The sequence below is a fragment of the Bos indicus genome, chromosome 13 (assembly GCF_029378745.1).
Source record: "Bos indicus isolate NIAB-ARS_2022 breed Sahiwal x Tharparkar chromosome 13, NIAB-ARS_B.indTharparkar_mat_pri_1.0, whole genome shotgun sequence".
NCBI lineage: Eukaryota > Metazoa > Chordata > Mammalia > Artiodactyla > Bovidae > Bos > Bos indicus.
This window is the reverse complement of record NC_091772.1, coordinates 25,362,286-25,389,730: the sequence shown is the minus strand read 5'-3', so window position 1 is coordinate 25,389,730 and position 27,445 is coordinate 25,362,286. Positions and strand designations below refer to the sequence as shown.

Genomic DNA, 27,445 nt, shown 5'->3' with positions numbered 1-27,445 from the left:
AGGAGATGAGGGCTCTTCTGCTTTCCCTTTATCACTTCAATCCATCATCTGTCCAAACCCTCATCTCCCCTGCTTCTGAGTTCTGCATTACTCATCCTTCAGTTCCCTACCAGCATTCAGGAAATTCCTTCACATCCTTGTGTGACTTCAGCACAGAAAGCTGGCCTCCTGTCTGCCTCACCCCAGACCATCACCTTATGTAGCTTCAGTATCCACACGGATAACCCTTTCAGCAAGCTGGCACCACAGATCCTCAACTCTTCTTCAGATATTCCCTGACCTTAAAATCCTTACTCAGCATGACTTTACATTCTGGATTTGAAAACTCCAAAATTGTCTTTAAAAACAGCAATCTTTGGGGACTTCCCTGGTGGTTCAGTGGCTACGACTCTGAGCTTCCAATGCAGGGGGCCTAGTTCCTGGTTGGGGAACTAGATTCCACATGTAACGACTAGAAGATTCTACATGCTGCAACTAAACCATCCCACGTGCCACAGTGAAGATGGGATATCCTGTGTGCCACAACTAAGACTTGCCCCCTCCACACACGGAAGAAAAACACACTCTGGTTGTCTTCTGTTCTCTTGGTAACACAAACCAGCTCTGTGCCTGCGTGCTGGCCTTTCCTCCTTCATCCCCTGCCATAAGTACTGTCTGGAAGTTCCTTTTAATTTTCCTGCTGCTTACCCAGTGGACTCCTCTCATACTCTCCACTGTCCTGACCTCTTTCTCAGCCTCGCTGTCTCTCCGCTGGGATGACGTTGCTCCTGACTGACTGAGGAGCGGAAGAGATGAGACGAAATGGACCAGCGTGGGGCAGTGAGGTTGAGAGCAATGGCTGCTGGCGCATCAAGGCATCTTTGGATACAGATCTGTGAGCATCCTCTGGCGTCCAGGGTGGAGTGTGACCAACGACATCATTAAGACTCCAAGACTTTCAGCCCAAGTACTGGATGAAAGAAGCGGTCATACCGAGATGGGAAGACAGGAGTCCAGAGTCAGGAAAAGCCCCAGGAAGTTCCAACACAGGAAGCCAGTGAACGAGTTCATGTCAGGGAACGTAAGAGGCTGAATGAACTTGGCACACAGAGGAAACAGGGCCTGCCTTCCCTCAAGGGGCTTGCACCCCTTATTAAAAAGAGGCAGCCCTTCTCTTACCCTCATAACCCAACAAGAACCGCATCCTGCCAGACACAAAATTCTAGACTCACAGTTTTCTAGTTGGAGGGAACTTACTTTAGATCCCCAGTTTTCTTTCCATTGTGGTTTGGTGATCTCCACCGAAGCAAAGGAAAAAAGGAAAAAAAAAAAAAAGGTGTGACGGGCCTGGAGTCTGTGCAAAGTTCAGCCACACCCAGGCCTGTGTGTGGTAGGATCACCCATTTGGAGAGGGTTCCGCCCAGCACAGCACCGCACCTGGAAACCCTCCAGGTTGCCTTTAATCTATTTCACAACCTACTTTCTGGGCGGGCCACTCTGGCTGAGACCAGAGCACAGTCCCAAGTCAGCTTGTGAACACACCATCCCCAGATGGTCCGCACACCGCTGCTCCTCTGTGCGAAGGGCTATGGCTTCACTGTGTTGTGTCACAAGGCCTTGTGTTTCTTTTAAAAGCTTTTTATGTTCTGCTGGAATACAGCCGGTCAACAATGTTGTTGTGATAGTTTTCAAGTGGGCAGCAGAGGGACTCAGCCATACATATACATGCAGCCATTCTCCCCCACACTCCCCTGCTATCTAGTCTGCCACATACACAAGGTCTCTGATTTATGGAGAACTTTGCAGTTCACAAGGTGATTCTATACCCGTTTTTATTTCAACAGAACCTGAAGGAGGTTCTGTTGCCATCTGGATGCCAACTAGAACCCTAGTTGCCATCCCCTGGTTACAACAAGGACACTGAGGCTTCCTGCTTGACAAGGACCAGGGCCAGGATGTAAGAAATCACAGCTGGCCACCTGCCCCCCACCCCTGCCCCTCCAGTGCTCCCTGCTAGGCTCTGGGCTGCCTCCGGTGACTCACCCACTGTCTGGGGTGAGGCTCCACTTCCCGGGTGAGAGCCCTCGCTCCCCAGGGCAAGCCTCCACCCTGCCTCATGAAATCACCCGCTTTGCATTTTCTTTCTCTTACCTGAGGGCAATTTTTAATATTCCTGCTCTGGAAGTGACATCTCTCTCTCTTTTTTTCAGTACAGGTACAAACCAGAATGAATAGCTGTTTGCTCCTATTCTGGCTACCTGATCACAGGCCTGTATGTGACCTTCCAATGAGTGTCAGAGGCTATGGGGAGACAGTCTTTTGAGTGACCCTGGACATGACTGAGCGACTTCACTTTGACTTTTCACTTTCATGCACTGGAGAAGGAAATGGCAACCCACTCCAGTGTTCTTGCCTGGAGAATCCCAGGGACGGGGGAGCCTGGTGGGCTGCCGTCTATGGGGTCACATAGAGTCGGACACGACTGAAGCGACTTAGCAGCAGCAGCAAAGCGACTAAACTGAACTGAACTGAAGGGGGCTATGGAAGGAAGCTCCCCACTCCTGCTTTAAAAAAATATTTTTTTACTGTATATTTGCTTTACAATGTTGGGTTAGTTCTTATGTACAGCAAAATGAATCAGCTATATATATATATATATACACACACACACACACACACACACACATATATATACTGCTTATCCCCTCTTTTTTGGATTTTCTTCCTATTTAGTCACCACAGAGCACTGAATAGAGGTCCCTGTGCTGTACGGCAGGTTCTCATTTGTTATCTATTTTATATAGAGTATCAATAGGGTATATATGTCAATCCCAATCTCCCAATTCATCCTATTCTCCTCCTTTCCCCATTGGTATCCATAAATGTGTTCTCTACGTCTCTATTTCTGCTTTGTAAATAAGATCATCTGTACTAATTTTTTCAGATTCTACATATTATATGATATTTTTCTTTCTGACTTACTTCACTCTGTATGACAATCTCTGGGTCCATCCACATCTCTGCAAATGGCCCAGTTTCATTCCTTTTGATGGCTGAGTACCATTCCACTGTACACACACACCACATCTTCTTTACCCACTCCTCTGCTGGCCACTGAGGTTGCTCCCATGGTGTGGCTATTGTGAACAGTGCTGCAGTGAACACTGGGGAGCATGTGTCTTTTTGTACTTGCTTTTGATCTGCAAAATCTCGAGGTAGACTCCAAAGAAATAAGATAATGATTCTTAGGGAACAGGAGGACAGCGTTTCCTATACTTGGCCTCTCTCATGTTTCTCTCTCCTGTCTTCGTAGATCCCTGTGCTTGTTGGAAGAGTCAGGACACCCGGCCTTTATTATAAAGACCAAGAAACCCTGAGCTGCACGAGAGTGAAAACAGCACTTGACCCGAGAAGTAGCCGTCATTGGTCCTTTGAGAAATGTCCTGTTTCTCCTTCCAAAAGTCTGCAAAAAGAGATTATATCCTTTCATCCTACACTGTTAGTGGCAATGTCAATTGGTGTAGCCAGTTTGGAAACCAGTACAGAGGTTCCTTCAAAAACTAAATAGACAGTTGTTATATGATCCAGCAATCCCACTCCCTGAGCGTATATCCAGAAAAGACAAAAACTCTAATTTGAAAAGATACACGCACCCCGATATTCATAACAGCACTGTGCACAGTAGCCAAGACATGGCAGCAACCGAAATGTCCACCAACAAATGAACGGATAAAGAAGACACGGCACATATACAGTGTAACAGAATATTACTCAGCCATAAAAGGAATGAAATACTGCCTTTTGCAGCAACATGGACAGACCTAGAGATGATCATACTAAGTGAAGCGAGACAGAGAAAGACATGCCATATGCTATCACTTGTACATGGAATCTAAAATACAACACAGGGACTTCCCTGGTGGGCCAGTGGCCAAGACTCCATGCTCCCAATGCAGGGGGCCTGGGTTTGATCCTTGGTCAGGGAACTAGATCCCACATGCCGCAACTGAGAGTTCACATTCAGTGACTAAAAATCTCACAAGCTACTTAAAGATCTTGTACATGGCAGTAAAGAGCCAATGTGATGAAGCTAAGACCCAGTGCAGCTAAATAAATAATTGGTAAAATATGACACAAACGAACTTATCTTCAAAACAGAAATAAACTCACAGATGTAGAGAACAGACTACTTATGGCTGCCAAAGGAAAGGAGGGTTGGGGGAGGGACGGATAGGGGAGTCTGGGATTAGCAGGTGCAAACTATGATATATAGGGTGGATGAACAATAGGGTCCTACTGCACAGCCCAGGGAACTGCATTCAATGCCCTGTGATAAACTATATGGAAAAGAATATGAATCACTTGGCTATAGAGCAGAAGTCAACATAACATTGTAAATAACTCGACTTCAATAAATTCTTAATGGTTTTAAAACAGACTGGATTCCTTCAGCTCCAGAGACAGAGAGAGAGGAGGTGTTTACTGGCAATACACATTGACCCTACAAGAGTCAACGCAGACTTTTTAAGACCCACAAATTTTGGAAGTTCAAATTAACGCTTCAGTTCAGTTCGGTCGCTCAGTCGTGTCCGACTCTTTGCAACCCCATGAATCGCGGCACGCCAGGCCTCCCTGTCCATCACCAACTCCCGGAGTTCACTCAGACTCACGTCCATCGAGTCGGTGATGCCATCCAGCCATCTCATCCTCTGTTGTCCCCTTCTCCTCCTGTCCCCAATCCCTCCCAGAATCAGAGTCTTTTCCAATGAGTCAGCTCTTCGCATGAGGTGGCCAAAGTACTGGAGTTTCAGCTTTAGCATCATTCCTTCCAAAGAATACCCAGGACTGATCTTTTTTAGAATGGACTGGTTGGATCTCCTTGCAGTCCAAGGGACTCTCAAGAGTCTTCTCCAACACCACAGTTCAAAAGCATCAATTCTTCAGCGCTCAGCCTTCTTCACAGTCCAACTCTCACATCCATACATGACCACTGGAGAAACAATAGCCTTGACTAGACGGACCTTTGTTGGCAAATTAACGCTTAGACCTGGCTCTAATTCTGAATCACTTCATTTATGAACAATAAAGTCCCCAATTCAAATAAGGACAAGTGTCATCTCTGTGAACTCCACCAGATGGCGGGACAACTACTCCCAAGAAAGGCTGGATGGTTGGGACATCTCGGTGGCCCCGGATTGATTACCCAGCCACTGAGCCATCGGGCTACTTAGACAGGCTGGGGTGCAGCCACACTGAACCTGCAGGGAGTTTTAATCTTGCCAGGCAGAACCTAAACATGTTCACCTAAACATGAATTCCTCTTCTCTTTGAAGAAAGAGGTTTTAGTCGGCAAGGAAAGGGGCTTATCTGAGTCTCACAGAGTTTAGGTTGTTCTTAGTTTCTGGTTTCAGACTTAAGGCATCTGACTGACAGCATCTCATGAATATTCAAGAAAGATGCAGGGGTACATTTTAATGTCATCTAATTAGTGGCAGGTGATGGCTTTCCCTTTTGAGAAACTGGTTTGTGAGAGCTTTTCGACAGTCCTTCCACTGGTATTTTTGATACAGTATCCCCTGGGTAAGAGTAGGGCTGTCTTCAGACTTTGTCAGTTGGTTGAATATCATGTTTATCAGAGACAGCTCTTGACTGAACTCAGTAGTCTAAGGAATGACTAGCAAATATTACTTATCCATAAAGTTATATTCCTGTGAATGAAGTCGTAATTCAATTTCTCAGCACCTCTGTAATCTGAAACTGGCAAGACATCAAATCCAGATATCATTTTTCTTGGTAGCATAATGGGAGAGATACAGCAAATTCTGGATACAGATCAATCTGCCTTTCCAAATGGTATCTTTTCATTCCATTATGTAAATTCCTTAAATGCGCGCCCATCTCAGTCGGTATTCTCATGAAAGCATCCAGCCCAGCCTAAGTTCAGGGAAGTGCTCCCGTTTCTGCATTCATAGCAATTACTCTCTGTATCACTTCTTTGGAATTAATTACGTACAAGCCGTCCCCAAATTATGGCAGGCTTGTAATTGAAAAGTTTTCTTCTACTCTCATTGTTTAGAACTTGGAATAAACGGTGGCTGACTCTCCAGCTGGCTCACACAAGCCTCTTTAACCTACAGTGTATTATTAGTCTTTTCATTGTTCCTCATTGTTTTCAAGGAAAATGTGTCCTGACTTTCCAGCTGAACTTGGAGATGCTGGGAGCGAATCTCCCTCTGCAGCTCCAGCCTCAAGGAAAGACACTTCCCCCTGAGTGACTTGCACATCCTCCTCTCTTTTCTCTGCTTCACTGGGAGACCCTGCCTTTCTTAGGATGACAAAAAGATCAGCCCTGAGCATCACCTACGAATGCAATCCTATTGTTGCGGTTGTTCTTAAAAACCAGTTATTTAACGCGCATTGGTGACTCCAAAGCTTCCTGCACTGAACTGTGGCATAGCTTACATGCTTATAATATGCTTTTAATGTTTTATGACTATCTTCCCAGTTTGTATTCCTTGCAGGTGGGGACATATCTAAGTTTCTGCAAAGCATGCAGTCCCCAGCTAAGTACATAAAGAGAGGCTCAATAAACATTTATTGATCCCTAATTAGAGCTACACGGGAAAGCAATTCAGACAACAGCTGAATTGGTCAGGCACCATTAGGCATCAAAACAGGCATTTGATAACCTAATAACTTCAGCTCTACCTGGTTAGGTGTCCTTATCATCAGTCATACCTCTCGGGTGCAATTTGAAAAAGATGCTGTCATCCTGGCTTGTCTCTTAGCTCCTGGACAGAAGTCAATGTGTAACCCCCACTACTCTCCTGAAAGGGACTTAAAAGTGGCTTTGATACTTGGAACATTCTCATTTTGATGTTTAATCCCAGCTAATTCCATTCTTTGTGCATGCTTATGTTTATTCTCTCCTGTCCTCCCTCCCTGCTTTATGTTTTTCCTGGTATTCTATTTAACAACTGTCTCCCTGCTTCCTCTGGTATAGTCTTTTGTCCTCGCCATCTCTGGATATTAATCTTCGGCTTAGTAGCATTGGTAGAGTACTTTGCTCAAAGCAGGAACTCTCCAGCACTTACTCTATGCCAGGGAGGGCACAGGCACTTAACTGTAATGAGCTGTTCCATTGTATGAGGTAGGTGCTGTCATTATCTCCATTTTACAGATGAGCAAATTGAGGAAGAGCGAGACTCGGTGATCTGTCAAACTTCCAACTGCTAGCAAGTGTCAGAACAGGCACTTGAACTCAGGTTACCTAGCTTTGGAGATCACGTTCGTAAACATGACGATACTGCCTCTCAGTAAATGGTTGATCGCGGGTGACTGAACCAAGGTGGCGACAGCAAGTTCTAAGAATAATGAAGCTGCTTTACCAAGAGGTAAGGGTAGAACTGAAGTAATAATTGTCAAGATCCATGTTTTGGATTTGACAGCTTCTGGAGACATCTTTGGTTGTCCTGACTGGACAGCATGTCAGGGGACTCTGATACTGCCGAGCAGTGGGCGGGATAGGGGGAAGGCTGGAGCTGCTGATAAACATCCCAGAATGCACAGGTCAGGCCCAAAATATCAAGTGTGCAGAAGTGAAGAAACCCTGCTCTGGGAAGATCCCAAGTCTGATTATTGGGCTGGCCAAAAAGTTCAGGTTTTTCCATAAGATAATGAACTTTTTGGCCAACCCAATACACAGGAGACAACTGACGTGGCTCCTCTCCGACTATACATTCAAAAAGAAAAAAAAATCATTCTTTTTTCCATCATTCTGATCCATCCCTCTAGCAGGATACACAGTTTACAAAGTCTCCAAAGGTCTTCCAGGCACTGAACATTTTAAAATGACACAAATCTGAATTTAGACTCGACTCAGTCAGCTGGTAAACCAAGGATGTGTCCTATCTCTCAACACTACCAACACGGTGATGGTTGGGTTGGCATACATACACCACTGCTGCTATGTATAAATGGATAACTAACGAGTACCTACTGGGCAGCACAGGGTACTCTACCCAGTGCTCTATGGTGACCTGAGTGGGAGGGAAATCCAAGGAAGAGGGGATGTGTGTATACCTGTGGTTGATGCACTCCTGCTGCACAGCAGAGACTAACACAGCATTGTAAAGCTACTATACTCCAGTTAAAAAAAAAAAGATATTCAGTGCTCACAAAATGGAAAGTAATGTAAAATGATTAAGAACAGACACAAGCTACCAGTTAGGCTGCAGGCTTCCTCCTGTACATAGACATTTTCTTTCCTTTTCTTTCTGAGGCAGGAAATCTGCGAAGCTTTAGAAATCACAGCGGATTTCTTGTAGCGTTTCTCCACACACAGATGCCCAGACAGGCAAAAATTTGCTCCCAAGTGCATCCTTAACTAGTTTTATTGAATTTAGCTATTGTCAGTGCAGAATAAGTGTTAAAAATATGGTCTAAGTTCAAGTTTACCATGTCTCGAAAAACGTTCTATTAGGAGGAATCTGTCACACATTTGCAAGGAGAGCTATTAGTCACTTTGCAATGAGCACCCCTGAATTTTGAGTGTGATTTCGATATATTTCACATTATACGAGCCAAACTATAAATAGAAAATAGCAAAACATAAATGTCTTAAGAGTTTTACAATTCTTAAGGGCTGTTTTATGTGCCATGGGTAGGGATAATGATGCTGTTTAATGAAGTAATTTTATAACCTTGGGACGACAGAGCCTCACACCTCCTGTCATCCGTCACACACCATCTCCCTGGCACTGGGCCTCACAGTCACGTGGATCCACTGTCTTCTTGGAGTCCTTGATGATGGGAGATCATCTGGGTAAAACCACCTTATCACTCAAGGTCATTTTCTTTCCAGAAGCTCAGACTTGAGAATTAGAGTCAGCCCTCCATATTCACAGGTTTTACTTCCTCAGGTTCAACCAACGGCAGATTCAATTTTGCAGACTGGCTGAATCTGCAGATATGGAACCACGGATGTGCAGGGCCGACTGAACTACAAATAAGAAACCTGTGGATCTGGGTACCCACGGGCTCCCAGAAACAACCCCCATGGATGACTGTACTATCGTCAAGGTCAAAGCAGTTGTAATCCACTCTTTTACCTGGAAGTCCATGGCCATCCCAGGAAGAGGATGCTACCTCAAATATGTTCTACACTATGTTTTCCAGATCTATTATATATAATTTGTCATCACTAGGTGCTTTGTGGAAGCATCTTTATAAGAAAAGAGATGCCAAATTCTTTAAATCAAGGCACATGGACTAAGTACAAGATCAAGGTGAAATTACTTTGTCTTCAATACATTTTCAAGTCAGAGCTGTTAGAAAATCGTGTTAAAAAAAAAGTTACTGTTGGAAGTTTCCTAAGTACAGATGAAAAAGAAAAATTTTCTGATTTTGAACATCCTGCAGTTATTGGGCTACTTCATAAACGTGGTCTTCGGAAAAGCATCTCAATCCAGCAGTGTCCCAAAGAAAGCCTCTCTACAGATTTCTCACTCTCCCTCCTGTATTTCTGCAGCTGTAATTTTTACATCTTAGATGTAAAATTTCACTTGAGAGTTTCATGCAAGAAACCCTGTGGTCATGTATGGATGTGGGAGTTGGACTGTGAAGAAGGCTGAGCGCTGAAGAATTGATGCTTTTGAACTGTGGTGTTGGAGAAGACTCTTAAGAATTCCTTGGACTGCAAGGAGATCCAACCAGTCCATTCGGAAGGAGATCAGCCCTGGGATTTCTTTGGAAGGAATGATGCTAAAGCTGAAACTCCAGTACTTTGGCCACCTCATGCGAAGAGTTGACTCATTGGAAAAGACTCTGATGCTGGGAGGGATTGGGGGCAGGAGGAGAAGGGGACGACAGAGGATGAGATGGCTGGATGGCATCACCGACTCGATGGACTCACGTTGGTGATGGACAGGGAGGCCTGGCGTGCTGCGATTCATGGGGTCGCAAAGAGTCGGACAAGACTGAGCGACTGAACTACACTGAACTGAATATGAAATTGCAACAGAAATTGGTTTGGCACTTAATAAGACCCTAACTCTAAAAGTTAGACTCTTAGGGGCTGAAGTTTCTTTACCAATACTGGCACAGATTAAATATATCTAAAATAGCACCACAGTATAGGTGTGACAATGGACTATAATCTTGTGCTTTGGTAATTGTTTCTGGCATTCTTAAAATTTTCTTTGACATGGTGCTCACATTTGTCAAAATAAATCTACCAAGAATGTTCTCTTCTTTCTTCCCCCGTTGCTTTATAATTGTGTTAATATACTAGCTGGGGCAGTTTTATTTTAAATGACATGTATATATTTAGCAGCATAATTATGCAAATTTTACCATGTTGATGACTGTAAATATCCTCTCAAAGCAGCTACTTAGCATTTTGTCCTGGTTGAAATGCTCCCGAATTCACTTCTCTGTTGGGTGAAGGTGGGGCTTACAGTTTTTCACCTACCAGGCACAATACTGCCCAGTGGTAAAAGGTATGGATTCTTTGACACACCTGGACATTCTATGCCACTTACTGGCTTGGTGACCTTGGGCAAGTTTCTTAATCTCTCTGAGCTCAGTTTCCGCATCTGTAAAATAGGGATGGCAATGGTATGGACCTTGCTGGGTCGTCATGATGATTACATCATATGATGTATGGAAACTACTTAACCTCGCATTTGGCCAATAAAGGATTCTTAATAAATGATAGCTACCATCAGTGTTCTTATATTATCCCCCAGTAGTACTGCATTTCAGCTTAGTCATTAAGCGTCCCAAAAGAGTTTAGAATTGCAGTTGAAGAAGAGACCTGTCTAGTTAACAGTGGGGTGGTGGGTTGGGAGTGCTAACAGCAATTGAGCCAGACTCAATTCTTTTTTACCAAAGAAATCATTCTTTACATACTTTTTGTCATGTGCCTGGGTTGAGTTAGTGGGGATGTTTAGGTGTTTCAGTAATAGCAACTCTAAATGTACAGAGAGGAGAGTGTGTGTGTGTTTAGGGTTACAGGAGAAGGGAATCTAGCCTACCCACATATATACAAGCACGCCAACCCTCCGGTTCCACCCACTGGAGATAAGCTGATTAACAGGTGAGGAATCACGTAGGCAAAATGTGAGATAAAATTCCTCCTCTGCTATTTCACATTTACAAGAATGAAAAAAATTGAAAAATGTAAAACTGTATTCTAAAACTACAACTATATGTCAGAATATGGAAATGACCACGACAGTATATTTTAAGTGAACATTAATCTTATTTTAGAAAACTAATCAAATTTTCTAATACTTGTTATTCTAGAAAAATGCTAATCTGGATTTTCTAAAAGTAGCTGCTAACATATATGTAAGACAGAAATCCATAGCATTTTCTGAGCTTCAGTGAAAAAAAACCTCCGGGGAAACAAAGGACCTGAAAATATACTGATGCTGTGTGTGTGCTAACTCGCTTCAGTCGTGTCCAACTCTTTGTGACCCTATGGGCTGGAGCCTGCCAGGCTCCTCTGTCCATGGGATTCTCCAGGCAAGAATACTGGAGTGGTTGCCATGCCCTCCTCCCGGGGATCTCCCAGCCCAGGGACTGAACCCAGGTCTCTTACGTCTCCTGCACTGGGAGGCAGGTTCCTTACCACTAGTGCCACCTGGGAAGCCCTGCACTGATGCTGCTTAGGCTAAAATTCTTCAAGACTGATCAGGCGGCAGCAGAGAGGCGATTCCACATAGCGGAGGGGCCTTCATTTTGGCCCCACCCATAACCCAATCCTGGGAACTGGGTTCAATGATGCCAGTTATATACACGTGGTAACTGCATGCATGACAATGAACCAGGTGCTGAGCGGGAAGCCAGACGCCATCACCGTCCAAAGTGTGCCTGGAAATCAGCAGAGTGTGGATGGCTTAATGAGATACACGGTGGAATCAAGCTCACGGACCTCTCCTACCCTCAAGGTGGGTCAGCAGGGGGCTAGGGGGATGGGAGCAGGATGGATTCAAGCCCAGGAGATGGATAGGTTTTGTCTCCTGGAAGAAATTCTTATGACTCCAAGTCTCATCCTACTGGGGACACACACTTCCCAACCAGCCCCTCAGAGCCCACCAAGGGGGATGAACTGTCCTTTCTTAGACGCACAGGGTGCAGGCTCACATAAGGCCCATCGTGGCAGAGTCCCCTCTGGTTGTGACACTGGTCCGTTCAAAGAGCCTCAGTATTTATCCCACACCCCTCACCTTTCTATGGTCACAGGAGGTGTTGTTTCCTTTGATTCTTAGAATTTAACTTCCTAAGGACTTTGGAAGAGACAAAATGAATATCTTTTTCTGATTCTTAATTTTTCTTTATCCTGAATAATCAAGTCAGTCACTGTTTCTGTTTTTTAATTTTTTTCCAGTTGTGTGAGGTTAGAGCTTTAAAAGAAACACAAAACTTATGTTTATTCTCTTTCCATCTTCCTGGAATCTTTCTTTTGTGACCAGATGAGAGATGGCCCTTTCAGGATAAAAATCTGCCAAAAGGACAGAACTTTCTGATTTGTGTGATTAAGATAGTAAGATAGACATTTCGCATTCCAGTCACAATTTTGGCCTTCTCTTTTACAAGGTTATGCAATAGTAAGTGATATGATCATTTTTGGTGAGGAGGAGGGAAGCCAGGTTCCGATAGGGTACTGAGTGGCTGAATGTCTGAATTGTAATTTTCACTCCCCTTCTGAATTCCTGTATGACCCCAGGTTGCATGCTTAATCTTTGAACTCTATTTCTTTGACTAGATTTTTATGACTATAATTCATATATTTATTGCCTTCCGTCAACAAATCCAGGCTAGAGAAATTCTCTGTCAAAATCAGCTTTTCTATAACTATAAATTTGAGGGTTTTAAAGATGTCGTATGAAGGTTTCAGGTGAATTACAAAAACATGTAAATTAAAAAAGAAATTTAAATATCCAGTGTATCTTATCCACAAGAAAAAGCTTTGCTGATCTCAGTACCACTCCCAAATGAGTTATTACATTGACACCATCCTAATTTTATGCAGATTTATGTTTTTATCACCCTGGATGACAGATAGTGACACATTCTTTTCATTTCCCCAAACCACATGAGAAAACAAAATTTCACTTCGAGAAAAAAAAAAAAAACAAAAAAACACAAACTGCCAATTTAAACAGTGAACACTTGAACCACTCACTCCTTCTTTTCAGTGGGAAATCAATAATGATCAGCTCTTGAATAGTTTGTCTGAACGGTTTCTTCTCATCTGCTAACCAATTTTCTTCTGAATGATTCAGATCTATACTAATGATGGCACTGTTAGACCCACGCTTGGGAGGCCCATTCCGACCCCTCTTGTTGGGGTGGCCTGCCCTCCTGCCCCACTGGCCAACACCACTCAACCAACAGGTTTAGAAACTCCTTGCAGACAAGAACCACCTATGATCCTACTTCCCCATGTCCCCACCCCCTCCACCCAACACAGAATCCAGAGGGCACACTGCTCAAGGCTGGTACTCAGCTAACTGCTGCTCTCTCCTGCTGACTCCCGTAACACAGCCCAAAACAACCAGCAGGTGGGCACGGACCACCCTCGCGCCACCCTCACCGCCTTACCTGGTCTCTCGGTCTTTGGGTATGGTAGCCGTGCTGTAAGCGAACACCTGCTTCTCAACTAGAGGAGGGCCGAGGTCCACAATCCCGGATAATCCTGGAGTGGTCCGTGGCTTCTCAATGTACACCAAGGTGCCAGGCTCCTTCTTGAAGCCCTGGCGGCTGGGCGAGGCCCGGTCTGGCTGCAATGTGTGGGGGGGCCCGTGGGCGTTATGGTGACCGTGCATCTCCACCATCCTCAGGTCGCCGACTCGGTGAGGAGACGCCGGGGGCGTCTTGGAGCCCAGAGTGGGCAGGTGGCTCTCTGGGTATTTCCTTGGCTTCTGTCTGTACAGTGACTGCTCCATGTGCATTTCCGCTTGCAGAGATGGGTTGCAGTAAGCACTGGCTGACCGAATGGCGGTGCGGTGATACGCGATGATGTGATCGGGGACATCCAGTGGGTGCCCGCCGTGCGAAGACGCTATGCTCATCCGCCCCTCGTGATAAAGGTAAGGGTCGGCATAGAAACCCTCATTCCGGTACATGGTGAGGTTCTTGCCGCTCATGTCTTCATCCGGCTTCACGTCTCTTCTTTCCAGGATGGCGCTGGGGCTGGGGGAGATGGATCTGGAGACTGGCAGGCTGGAGAGTCTGTCCCTGGGGATGGTGGCATTACCAGGAACCACCATTGGGCGGGTGCCTCCGTACGGAATTCTGGATGGAGAGGGAGGCATGGAATGGGGCACGGGAGTGGACGGTGGAGAGTTTGGAATGGCGTGGGGTGGAAGAGTTGTGGGTCCAGGTCGAGAGGCACCAGGGCCATCTCCTCTTGCATAAACAATTTCTCTCTGCATCTGGAAAGAAAACAAGAAATTAGAACATCTACTTTGATATTCATTTTTAGAGACGTCTCAGTGTGGCTTCCCTGATGAAACCAGCTGAAGAGTGGCTCCTGCAAGATGTCTGTGCCCCCAGTCCCTAGATCCTGTGCCCATGTTCCCTTACATGGCAAAAAGGACTTCACAGATATCCCATTAAGGATGTTGAGAGGGAGAGATTAGCCAGGTGGACCCAATGAAATCACAAGGGTCCTAATCTGTGAAATAGGCAGGAGGGTCAAATGTCACTGAAGGGGATGTGATGGCTGAAGCATAACAGAGCAAGATGGAAAGATGCTGTCACCGAGTCCAAGCTCATACTGCTCTCTGCACGACAGGCCAATAATCAAAAGACAAGTTGCTGGGGCAACGAATAGAGACTTTATTCAGAAAGTCAGCACACTGAGAAGATGGTGGACTCATGCCCCAGAGAACCATCTTGCCTGAGTCAGAATTCAGATTTGGTTTGGTTTTGTTTTTACAGTAAAAGGGGTGGGAGTAAAGTCAAACACTTCCAGGTCCCCGTCTGCCTCCAGAGGGGAGGTGTTAATTTCTTCTTCTCTGTGGTCATTCTCTATTCCCAAGAACCATTCCCCACTATCACTGTCTGTTTCACAGTCCTGTGGGAAAAGGGACCAAGCCCACTTTGGCTGGCTACTTTCTGCTGAACGCAGGTGATGAATATTCCTTAGTCAGTCCTTGACAGCTATTTGAACCCAATGAAACCTCTGAGCATTATGCTGTCTACTTTGTAACTGAACTTAGGGCTTTTCCAGTTTTCAATACATATACTAAATTCCTGCGCTATTTATTTGGACAAAATTAAACAAAACGGCTGACCCTTTCATAGCTACAAGGGAATTACCATCTACTTCAGTTGCATAGGTAGGCCTGTTGGAGGCAAACTCATGAACAGAGGTTAGTACCCAAAGTTTTAACGTAATTGGCCACTGCTACGTGTTTTAAGGACTCCCCTGCCACGGCAGACAGCTGGAATGACCTACCATACAGTATTTTAAAGGGGCCAATTTAAGCTTGCTTCCAGGAGTTATTGATCTGCAGCAGGGCAACTGGCAAGGCCTCATCCCAAGTTCAGTTAGTCTCCTGACATTTTAGCAATTTTCCTTTTTAATGTATGATTCATTTTCTTCTTTTCTTATTAACTGTGGTCTCCAGGATGAATGTTGTTTTAATGCCTTAAGCCAAATCAGGGCATGACTTCCCTAAGGATGGCTTTAACCATCTCAGAGATTTTCTGTCCAAGAGGGATATGCTTCCACCCACACTGAGAAAGTGTCCAGGTATCTGAAATGTCTTGCAGTTTGAAGCATCTGAGAAATAGGTATTGAGTATATTTCAGTCCCTGGTGGTGCAGCTTCTTTGGCATTGAGTCCCCATCTGGGGAGCGCTGACAGCAGTTGCTGGGTTATTTTTAAGACCTTGGGGGAAAGAGCTCAGTCTCCTTTTCGGGGTTTTCATGAGCACCATCTGTAGGCTTAAAGCATGTTTAGGTGAGACTCCTGATATTGAGCTTTTGTTGTTGTTTGGTTGCTTAGTCCTGTCCCACTGTTTTGTGATCCTATGGACTGTAGCCGGCCAGGCTCCTCTGTTCATGGGATTTCCCAGGCAAGAATACTGGAGTGGGTTGTCATTTCCTTCTCCAGGGGATCTTCCTTACTCAGAGATGGAACCTGCATCTCCTACATTGGCAGACAGGTTCTTTACCACTGAGCCACCAGAGAAGCCTGGTGATGTCAACCTATTCTGATGAAAGGGTGAGGTCTATCAGAAAGTCAAATCAGTTTGTTTTTTTTCAGTAGCTAAGTCGTATCCGTCTCTTTGCGACCCCACGAACTGTAACCCGCCAGGCTCCTCTGTCTGCCACTGTCTCACCTAAATTCACGGCCATTGAGTCTGTGATGCTGTCTAAACATCTCATCCTCTGCTGTCCCCTTTCCTTTTGCCTTCAATCAGTTCATCCCACACGTTCAATTTTACCCTGGGCTCCTGTGGGGAGCACGGTAAGTCCAAGGGAGCCCCTGGGCCTCTTTATTCAGTGTTCCTCTCGTTCTACCATAGGAGCTCCCCTTTTCTTCTTCTTCTGTTTCAGCCGAGGGCAATCCATTTTCCAATGTTCCTCCTCCTTATACAGTAAGTGCATTGTTTCTTCCTCAATAGTGGCTTACTTCTCTGAGTTACCTTCCAGGAATCCAACGCCAAAAAAAAAAAAGGGAATTTTGATTTGCATCTTTTGTTCTTGCTCCCTGAACACTTTGTTTTAAAACATTTTTTAATGTATTTATTTTTAAATTGGAGTATAGTTGCTTTACAATGTTGTGTTAGCTTATACAGTACAACAATGTGGATCAGCTTTATTGTATACATATATCACCTCTCTTCTGAGCCTCCTTCCCACTCCACCACACCCAACTAAGTCATCACAAAGCACCCAGCTGAGCTCCCTGTGCTATACAGCAGCTTTCCACCAGCCATCTATTTTATAGATAGTAGTGCATGTCAACCCAGCATTTTCTGATTGATGCTTACATAAGGAGGAGAAGTCCTCAGTCCTAGCGTCAGGAACTGAGCCTGGATAGGAATAGAAGGTGGTGGAAGCGGTGGATATATTGGCATAATGGTCAGAGTGGCTGGGACAGCCAGCTCAGCTAGAGGAGTTAAGGTTGAAGCAACATATCCTCTCTTTTATTCATTTTCCCTGATAATAGTAAAAATGCTTGCACATAAAGGATTTCATCAGTCTTGCCTGCTTCTTCACGAAATAGCTTTAGAGTCATTCAGAAGGCACTGGAAAACACACAGATAGCAACTGATCATCTAAGCATTAAAAGGATGCCTTTTTGCTCTGGCATCAATCAACTGGGATTACAATGCAATTGACTAGAAAACCGATTACTGCTGTGGCTGTGATAATTACTAAAATTATGACATCATTTACAAGAGTATACCAGAATTTTAGGAGTTCCATATAATTTCTACAATATGTATGTTAATAATGTTTACCCATGATATAATCTAAGAAATTTTACCATCGCTCATTTGACAATGCCTCCCATGCAATTCAACGCACCAGATAAGCCCAATTAGTTTTTCTGATTAGTAATACAGACTTATTATTTTTATTTTATGTTGGAGTATAGCCAATTAACAATGTTCTGATAGTTCCAGGTGGACAGCAAAGGGACTCAACCATATATATACACAGTTTACTATTTCTCTGAGATGCAGAGAAAACAACAAGAAGTATTCCAGGGACCCTCTGAAAAATCCCAGAGTTAGCCAGAGGTCAAATGAACTCCACTTAGAACTTGATCTTTGAGACATTAGTCAGAAATATAAAAAAAAGTTCTAACCAGTGATAAGAAAAGATCTGTGGCAAATACAGATCACTTAAAAGCAGTTTAGTATTTTAAGAAAACTTTGTCCTCTTAGAGAACCAAATCCAGGTTTTGTACCACTTTAAGATTTTTAAAATTACGTTCAATCTTATCTTAGGACTTAGTTTCAAGTTACGAAAATCTGGAGAGACTATTCCAGACAAACATTCCCAAGACATTATTCCCATAGAGTTTACCCCAAACTCTTTACTTCATTTACATTTTATTTACTTAAAAGCTTTATCACATTCTTTTTCTTGCTGACAAACTTTGTAACAGGAATAATAAGGCCTTATTTGATTTCCAGCAAACCTAGATACAATAAAAGTATTATGCATAATGTTGTTTGTTGTTATTTAGTTTATTTGGCTGCGTTGGGTCTTCGTTGCACATGCTCCCAGTTGCTCCCTGGGATCCTAGTTCCTGGACCAGGGATGGAACCTCTATCCCCTGGATTGCAAGGTGGATTCCTAACCACTGGACCACCAGGGAAGTCCCTATATTTAATGTTGATGACTCAAAAAACATCTGTATCAAGCCAACAAGCTTAAGCTAACTTTCACACCAGATATCAATTCAATACTGAATATTTCCTAGAGCTCGTGAACCTGAAACCCATTCTGATGAGATTCTTTTATGTTTGAGTATTCAAACTCACTTAATTTCCTTTAAGCCAATTAAACAGAGCTCTTTTACAAATCCATTATGGCAGTGCCACACATCTATATTATGTGCAAACACATGTATAAATACACAGGGACATAGCTCCCATTCCAAAATTTTAGTCATCAGTCAGTACCACAATGTAAAAGCCATAAGTTATAAAAGAGATTGGATTCAGATTGGGTTTCTGGAAGACAGGACAAACCAAGGTCACCTGTCTAGATGACTAAACGCTTTTACTAATATTAATGGAAAAGACACTTCTATTTGTAGCTTTTGGTGACATTAGGAATCAAGTGAAACGTTTCTCTCCTCTTTCGGAATGCCCACTCCTGGACAAGAAGAGACAGTTTTGTTTTCTCTTCCCTGTTTCTTTCCTCCATTTGATATCAGTCAAGTTTTAAAATAGTGAAGTCAGAAAGAGAAACACCAATACAGTGTATTAACGCATACATATGGAATTCAGAAAGACAGTAACAATGATCCTATATGCAGGGCAGCAAAAGAGACACAGATGTAAAGAACAGACTTTTGGACTACCTGGGAGAAGGTGAGGGGGGGACGATGGGAGAGAATAGCAGTGAAACATGTACATTACCACACGCCAAGATGACCAGTGCAAGTTCCATGCATGAAGCACGGCACTCAAAGCCCGTGCTCTGGGACAACCCAGAGGGATGGCGTGGGGAGGGAGGTGGGGGAGGGGTTCAGAATGAGGGGACACATGTACACCCATGGCCGATTCATTTGCTGTATGGCAAAAACCACCACAGTACTGTAAAGTAATTATCCTCCAATTAAAATAAATTAATTTTTAAAAAATCACAAAACTGATCTGGCTGCAAGTGGAGGAACAGTACCAAACAAAATGAAACCAAAAACTCCGAGACCGCACAAAATCCTAAATAAACCCTGAAGTTTGGTCTTGGGATCCTACACACTCCAAAGACACAAGAGACCATAAATGACGTAATTAACACAACAAAGACATCAGTACAGGGTGCACGGGGTCCCAAGATAGCCTTGCCTAACCACCGTGGAGATCCTAACAGGTACAGTGGCCACACACTACTACAATAAAACAGGGGCCCCCAACCTCCGGGCCGTGGATCCGTACCTCCTGTCAGATCAGTGGCAGCAGAGTGCGCGATAAATGTGAAGAACTTGAATCACCCCGAAACCATTCCACCCCCATCCACGGAAAAGCTGTCTTCCACAAAACTGGTTCCTGGGGCCAAAAAGGGTTGGGGGCCCCTGCAATAAAATATAATGTCCCTTTCACCCATGGGTTCATAGCTATAAGCAGATCCCTTATCCAAAATACACCTCAGAGAACTATCTATAGGGACAGTTGAAATATTCCCCATTTTTAAAGTTACAAATTCAAGACCAGCAAAACACAAACAGCACACACAAATGGGAGATTCCACCCAGGTGGGGCTAGTGGTTAAAAAATCTGCCTGCCAGCGCAGGAGACCTAAGAGACGAGGATTCAGCCCCTGGGTCAGGAAGATTCCCCTGGAGCACGGCATGGCAACCCACTCCAGTATTCTTGCCTGGAGAATCCCATGGGCAGAGGAGGCTGGAGGGCTACAGTTTGTAGGGTTGCAAAGTCGGACATGAATGAAGCAACTTAGCATGCATGCAAAGAAACAAATGAACTGGTTCACGAACTGGGTAGAAGTCCAGTAACTCTTCTCTGTCTCTAACAGGGTACCCCATTCAAACACAAAACAAATTTGGCTTATTGTGGGGGGAAAAATAAGCCCCAGAGAAGAAATAAAGTTTTTAGTTGTACACACTGGAGTGACTTACCCTACTGTATGGAGCCCGCCAGCTCTCAGATGTCAATTCCTTGTTCCAATTGCCAAGCACTGAGGCAGCCAGTGCCACTTCGGAGAACTCTGAAGGATACGTTCTCAGGACAAGTGGTCCTGGCAGCTGCTAGGATCTTATACTCAAAAATGCCCCAATCCCTGCCAGATAGCCATGAGCAGCAAGGCTGGTAGGTGACTCCCCCAAATTTGTTACCGAGTCCAAGCTCACACTGCTTGACACACAGCAGGCCAGGAACTTGAGAGACGAGCTGTTGGAGCAAGGAACAGTCACTTCATTCCGAAAGCTGGCAAACCGAGAAGAAGGTAGACTCCTACTCACTAAGAGCCATCTTGTCTCCGTTAGAATTGGGGCTGCTTTTATACTAAAAGGGGCGGGAGTAAAGTCAAAGGTTTCCTGTTTCCGGTCAGCCTCCGGAAGGGATGTGTTACTCCTGCCCTCCCTGCAGTCCTTCACAGGTGGTGGACCTGATCACACAAATAGCAAGGTATTAACGCTCATCACCTTAGAGGCAGGGTTCCCAGAGATAGGCTATTATGTATAATTTAAGCTTATAGGCAACATCCTTTTAGAGATTAACTTGTAATTCTGGGCTGGCGAAAATGTACACTCAGGTTTTTCCATAAGATTTTAGGGGGAAACCTGAGTGAATTTTTTGGCCAACCCAACAGAATACAAAACATTTCTACATTACTGACTTTGGAGATGGAGGAGAGAGCCATGAGCCAAGGAATAAGGTAGCTCCCAGAAGCTGGAAAAGGCAAAGAACAAGATTCTCTAGGGTCTTCAGAGAGAATGTGGCAGAGCCAACCCCTTAATATTGGCCAGTGAAACCAGTCTGGACTTCTGCTCTCCACAAGTGGAAAATAACAAATTTGTGGTGTTTCAAGCCACTAAGTTTGTGGTAATTTCTCACAGCAACTGCAGGAAATGAATATATCTGCTATAGAACTCAATGCTATGGAGTTTGAGAAAAAAATGGTAACAATGGTTTAAAAATTGAGGTCAGAGCTTTTAAGAAAGGATGTGGCTTTAATGTATCCAAAGTGCTACAATGTTTTCTAAGATCATCTTGGGCACATTTTTCTAGCCTTAGCCCTGGAAAATAGATAGCAAGCATCCTTCTCCTCTTTCCAAGCTGATACAATGTAGGGACATGGCCAGGGAGAGAGGAGAGGCATGGGAAAGACTGGGAGGGAAGGTTAACCAATTCCTGGTGCTTTACCATGAGAAGTCAGCTCTGAGAGGTCTGGAGGAAATAATGATCCAGGAGATGAGTGCAATTGGAGGCAAATTATAGTAGGGATGGCAAAAAGAGAAGGGGGCAGGGAAGCCCAGGTATGGTGGAGGACAATGGACTTACGGACATAGGACAGGGTCGGGGGAGGAGGTAGGTGGGGCAAATTGAGGGAGTACCATTGACATATACATATACTACCATGTGTAACAGCGTAAAATGGGCTTCCTTGGTGGCTCAGCAGTAAAGAATTTGCCTGCAATGCAGGAGACCCAGGATCTTCCCTTCAACTGGGAAGATCTCCTGGAGAAGGGAATGGCTTCCCACTCCAATATTCTTGCCTGGAGAATACCATGGACCGAGGAGCCTGGTGGGTCCATGGGGTCTCAAAGAGTCAAACATGACGGAGTACCTAAGCACATGTGTAAAACAGATAGCTAGTAGGAAGCTGCCGTATAGCACAGGGAGCTCAGTGGTGCTTTGTGATAATCTGAGGGGCGGGCGTCGGGTAGGTGGGGTGGGGATGGGGAAGCTCAAGAGGGAGAGGATATGTGTATACATATAGCTGTTTCACGTTGCTGTACAGGAGAAACACAACACTGTAAAGCAATTATCCTCCAATAAAAACAAATGAGTACATAAACAAAAAGAAAAAGGTTGTTCTCATAGACACAGAGAACAGATTGGTGGTTGCCACAGGCAGGAGGTAGGGGCTGGGGGGTGTGAACTGGGTGAAGATGGTCAAAAGATGCAAATTTATAGTTACAAAATACATCTAAGTCCTGGGGGTGTAATGCACAGCATGGTAACTACAGTTAATAATGCTGTATTGTATTTGAAAGTTGCTCAGGGAGTAGGTTTTAAAAGTTCTTGTCACAAGAACAAAATGGAAACTATGTTTAGTAATGGATGTTAACTAGACTTAGTGTGGTGATTATTTTGCAATAGATGCATATATTGAAGCATTATGTTATACCTGTGAAACTAATATAATGGTATATGTTAATTAAATCTCAATAAAAAAATTCAAGTTGATGGCAAAAGAGGAAACTATTATAATTTGCAACTATACTACCTACTGTATTTAGTTAGGGGCAGAATCAAAAACACAAAGGAATTTAGGATGTGAAGATGTGATATTTTTGTTTTGATTAAAACCCACCAGGGTCATGCTCACTGAGATTCTCCAAATGGCTGCAAAGGGAGGGGACAGAAGCCAGTGGCACCTCTCAAGCCCTGTCTTCAAGTTCTGTGATGTCACAGAAGCCACATTTCCATTCGATCTTCTCAGAGGTGTGAAAGACAAGGAGGGTATAAATGATTGGGGTGGGCAAGGTAGGGGCATAACGGGTGAGGACGTGGGCTCAAATGGACAGCAGTCCAGACGAGCAGCTAAGAGACCCATTGTGTGGGTGATGGGGGAAGAGAGAAGAAATAGAAGAGGCACAAGGAGAAGACTGAAAAGGAAACAGAACCCAAGGCCCTGAATACATACAGAATACATATCTTATCAATTCATTCACTTAGTCCAACAGTATTTACCATGCACTTGCTAAGAATCAAGCCTAATTCCAAGACACAGCTCAAATCAAGCCTGAAACTTCCTGCCCTGAAGAGGACATACTCTTGCCTGCATTGGGTAATGAGGATGCAGGGGATCAACCAGCTGGTTTCCCACAGCTTCCTTCCTTATCTTGTCACTGGCAGGACCCAGCAATGCAGAATCTCTGACCTGGGGACTTTGGCACATTATGGTGGATTTCATAATGGAAACGATCGAGCAAAAATGCAAGCAAAATGCAAATATGTAGCAACCAAAAGGTATCCTTTGAGGGTACATTACTGCCTGCGTGCCCAATTGTGTCTGAATCTTTTGTGACCCCATGGACTGTGTAGCCCACCAGGCTCCTCTGTCCATGGGATTCTCCAGGCACGTATACTGGAGTGGGTGGCCATTTCCTTCCCCAGGGGATCTTCCAGACCCAGGGATCAAACCTGTATCTCCTGCTCAGCAGGCAGATTCTTTAGCGCGGAGCCACCAGGGAAGTCATTGATGGTACATTACTTAAGCATTATTGAATTGGCTCCTCAGCTCCCTAAGGGTATCCTTCTCAATGTATGCAGGCTCCTCACTTGAAATTACGATTTTATCTCCACTACCCCTGCTTCCCCATCACACATACACACACATAATATGCTAATCTGTTCTCCGCCTCTAAACCAGACGTGGGATATCCTCAAGCTGTCCTCACCCCCGGGACCCTTTCCTAGACCGTGGGGAGTCACACCTAGGCTGAAGTCAAGATGCTCCAGCCCACGCACCCTCAAGACTCAGGGGCTCAGGATCTTAGACCAGGAGGGCATTCCCAAGGTCATTGTGTGGTAACATACCCAATTCCCACTCCAGAATAGCTGGAGAAACCATATAACCTCTGTCTTGCAGCAGATCAACGTGGATCCTCTATAAATACCTCTCCCACCCTGTCTTCCTCAATGCAAGGCTCAATGAAAAGAAGGATCCAGCTCAGTGGTAAGCAAGGTAGGGCTTTATAGGTGATAAAATACAAGAGTGTCTGGCTCAGCCAGCAGTGCACATTTGGTCAAATTCCCCACCCAATCAGACCATATAATGGAATAATCACTCCCAATAAACACAAAGATAAATTCAAACATGCCACTGTATACAAAGAACCATATGGCGCTCAAGGCTAATCAGGTGCAACACACAGTAGGTACTACTGTCATTATTGTTATTAATCCCCCCAAAAGACTAGGTTTTCAAATGTCTAGAACCCACTTAGTCAAAGTGTTAGTCGGTCAGTCGTGTCGACTCTTTGTGATCCCATAGACTATATCCTGCCAGGCTCCTCTGTCCACGGAATTCTCCAGGCAAGAATACTGGAGTGGATTGCCATTTCCTGTCCAGAGATGGAACCCTGGTCTCCTGCACTGCAAGCAGATTATTTACCGTCTGAGTCACCAGGGAAACCCACTTAGGAAGAATAATAATCCTAACAGGGTGAGTCACGACTCCCTGTTTTCTTTTTCCTCCTCATCTGGCTTCATCTTCATTTGGGGAATCCTGACCCCAACTAACACATAGGAAAACGGGCATCAATATTCCTAGGAGTACAGAACTGTCCAGAAGAATAAAGAGTATTAATGAAATAAAAATGTAAAGTTAATTTTTTTTTTTTTTTGCTCATTCTGTGGAGCATGCGGATGTTAGTTCTCCAACCAGGGATCAAACCTGCAGTAGAAGCATGAAGTCTTAACCACTGGCCCACCAGGGAAGTCCTTAAAGTTAATTTTAATTAATAAGAAGTTGAGTAAATTTCTTTGAAAACAACAGAGGTGCCTGCATGGGTGTTTTAAAAACATGTTTGGTGTGAAAAGAAATCGCTAGGAGGCACATTATATAACTAAGTGAAATGAAGTTATGTAAAGTTTAAAATTAAACACATGCAAAAAAAATCATTAGAAGAATCTCATTAGACTTTCTGGATGTCACATGCAGATGAATTCAGAAAGAAATGCAACAGTTAATAAACAACAATTCAGATGTGCTGTACATTCATACAGGGAACACAGGTAATAGTCAAAATATTTAACATCTGCTAGCCAGTACTACATGGGTACCAACCAGCCAGAATGGGACTTTGGCCAATGAGGATCAATCATAGCCATAAGCAATCAGTATCACGTACCTGATGGTAATGCTGTTATGTCAGCCCTGCCTTGTCTACCTCAAAATAATCTTGCCATCATCCAACTGGGTCACTGCATCAGAGTCACTGTCCACCTGAGTTACCCACAGTGGAGGTGAACACAAGTGTTTTGTTATGCCAGAACAGGTGATATAAGGTTAAATGTCTCCATCAATATGGGTGACATAGAGGTTGGAAGCCTTTGGCAAAAGTCTTATGTTGCTTGCCAACCCATGACTGACTTGCCAGGACTGAGTTTTGAGAAGCACCTTGAGATAATTTCATCCTTGGCTCTATTTGGAGCCCAAGAAGAGAATGACATGATGATCTTCCCATCACTTAGCGGGAAAACGTTTTAAATCTACCACTTGAATAAACCCTTAAAATTAGATAACTTGGGTTCACACACTAATGGATACAGATTAACTAAAGGCAACTCATCCATAGGACAGGGTGGAACATATGGGGAGATAAAAAGAATCTGCTTTGAGTCTTCAGTGTGATCTCCCAAGGAGACCACTTGCTATTCCGATAAAAACTGGACTTTATATATAGGAGATATTCATTGTCTGATTGAACCAGGATGATGAGTAAGATTCTATAATGCACAGTTTAAAAAAAAGCCCCAGCCCTTTATGTTAAAGGGGGTACCTTCCTAGAATCAAGTACCTGCAGAGTGTTTTTTTTGTTTTTTGGCCATACCACCAAGCATATGGGATCCTAGCTCCCTGACCAGGGATCCAACCCATGCCCCTTGCAATGGAAGTGCAGAGTTTTAACCACTGAACTGCCAGGGAAATCCCTGTGTTGTATTTTAACTGTGTTCTGGGTAACGAGTAAAGAAATGACATTAAACACACTCTTGGTTTTTCCTGTACTGTTAATCAAAGTCAGACCTTTTAGGAGAAAATTATTTTAAACTTTAAAGGTAAAATAAATAAAACACACACATACACACCTATGCACACAGTTGCTATTCACCTTAATATACCTGAATCTTTTCCTCTCCCACCAATCTCCCTGATCCTCACTAATCTTCTCTATCATCTCATCTCTCTTAGAAAGTTGAAAATATGTGAATATGTTATATCATTGATGCTTTTAGCCCAGAAGCTTTCCACACTGATGTCTTGAGGTGAGCTTTAAAAATACCATTTTATAGCAAGAGAGAGATAACCTAAGTAAAAAAATAAAGATTTTAACACCTCCCCAGGACACAACACAAATATTTATTTGCCTGCACCTTGGCCCAGACAAAGAAAAAGCTCATTTATTTGTACTAGATATTAATATATTGGCATGGGCTTCCCAGGTGGCTCAGCGGTAAAGAGTTCACCTGCCAACCAAGAGACTCAGGTTTGTTCGATCCCTGGGTCGGGAGGATCCCCTGGAGAAGGAAATGGCAACCCACTCTAGTATTCTCACCTGGGAAATCCATGGGGTCATAAAGTGTCGGACACAACAGAGAGACTAAACGATAACAAGATATATTGGCTGTGCATGAAGAGGCTGTTCCCCATCCTTCATCTGTTTTGTTGGGTACCACATGCCTCCTTCCATTACTGCCCAAACCACAGCCAGCTCTGGGCTGAGTCCTTCCAGATCTTACAAACAGCATACTTGCTTCCGGAGCTCCTGCACCGTGGCCCCAGCCGAGAAGCTGCTGGCCCCGCCCGCAGCACACAGCTCAACCCTCTGTTTGGCTTGTCCTTCCCAAAGACTAGAACAAATGTGGGGCGCTTTCAAATGAATCGCCTTAAGTCTGAGTTAGGGATCCTAACATTTCTGTATTTCGTTTCCCCCCAAAGACTGTAAGTTAAATCAAATGTTCCTCATTAACAACTTTCTGCAATATAACAGAGGGGGATAAAAAACTTAAAATTACTTCTAGAAAAAAGAAATCCAGCATGAAAGATGTTTATTTCAAATCATTTGGGAGACTGTGTCATGTAATTGTGTCTCATTGTAGAGCACTGAAAAAAATGTGTATATACATATATTCTTTGAGGAAAGGGACTATCATGTACCATTTACTGTATTTCAAACCCCACCCTTCCAAGTCTAGAATTTGTAAACACGCTACTCAATCAGACCATACAATGAAGTTACCGGACAAAACTCAAAATGACTCTTAAGAGCCTCTCTCATCCTCAAAGAATT

The 27,445-nt window shown here is 44.0% G+C and overlaps 1 protein-coding gene across 27 annotated transcripts in view; it reads right to left on the bottom strand.

The window, feature by feature from the left end:
* KIAA1217 (KIAA1217 ortholog) overlaps positions 1 to 27,445 on the bottom strand; it is a 436,407-nt gene that overhangs the window by 59,399 nt on the left and 349,563 nt on the right. For 24 of the 27 annotated variants that reach the window (XM_070802061.1, XM_070802062.1, XM_070802077.1 and 21 more), the window contains one exon: positions 13,591 to 14,423. In XM_070802061.1, coding sequence (XP_070658162.1) covers positions 13,591 to 14,423 — 833 coding nt within the window. Of the gene's footprint in view, positions 1 to 13,590; positions 14,424 to 16,445; positions 20,284 to 20,320; positions 27,425 to 27,445 lie in introns of those variants that run through there. The other 3 variants (XM_070802068.1, XM_070802067.1, XM_070802070.1) reach the window with 3 other exon arrangements.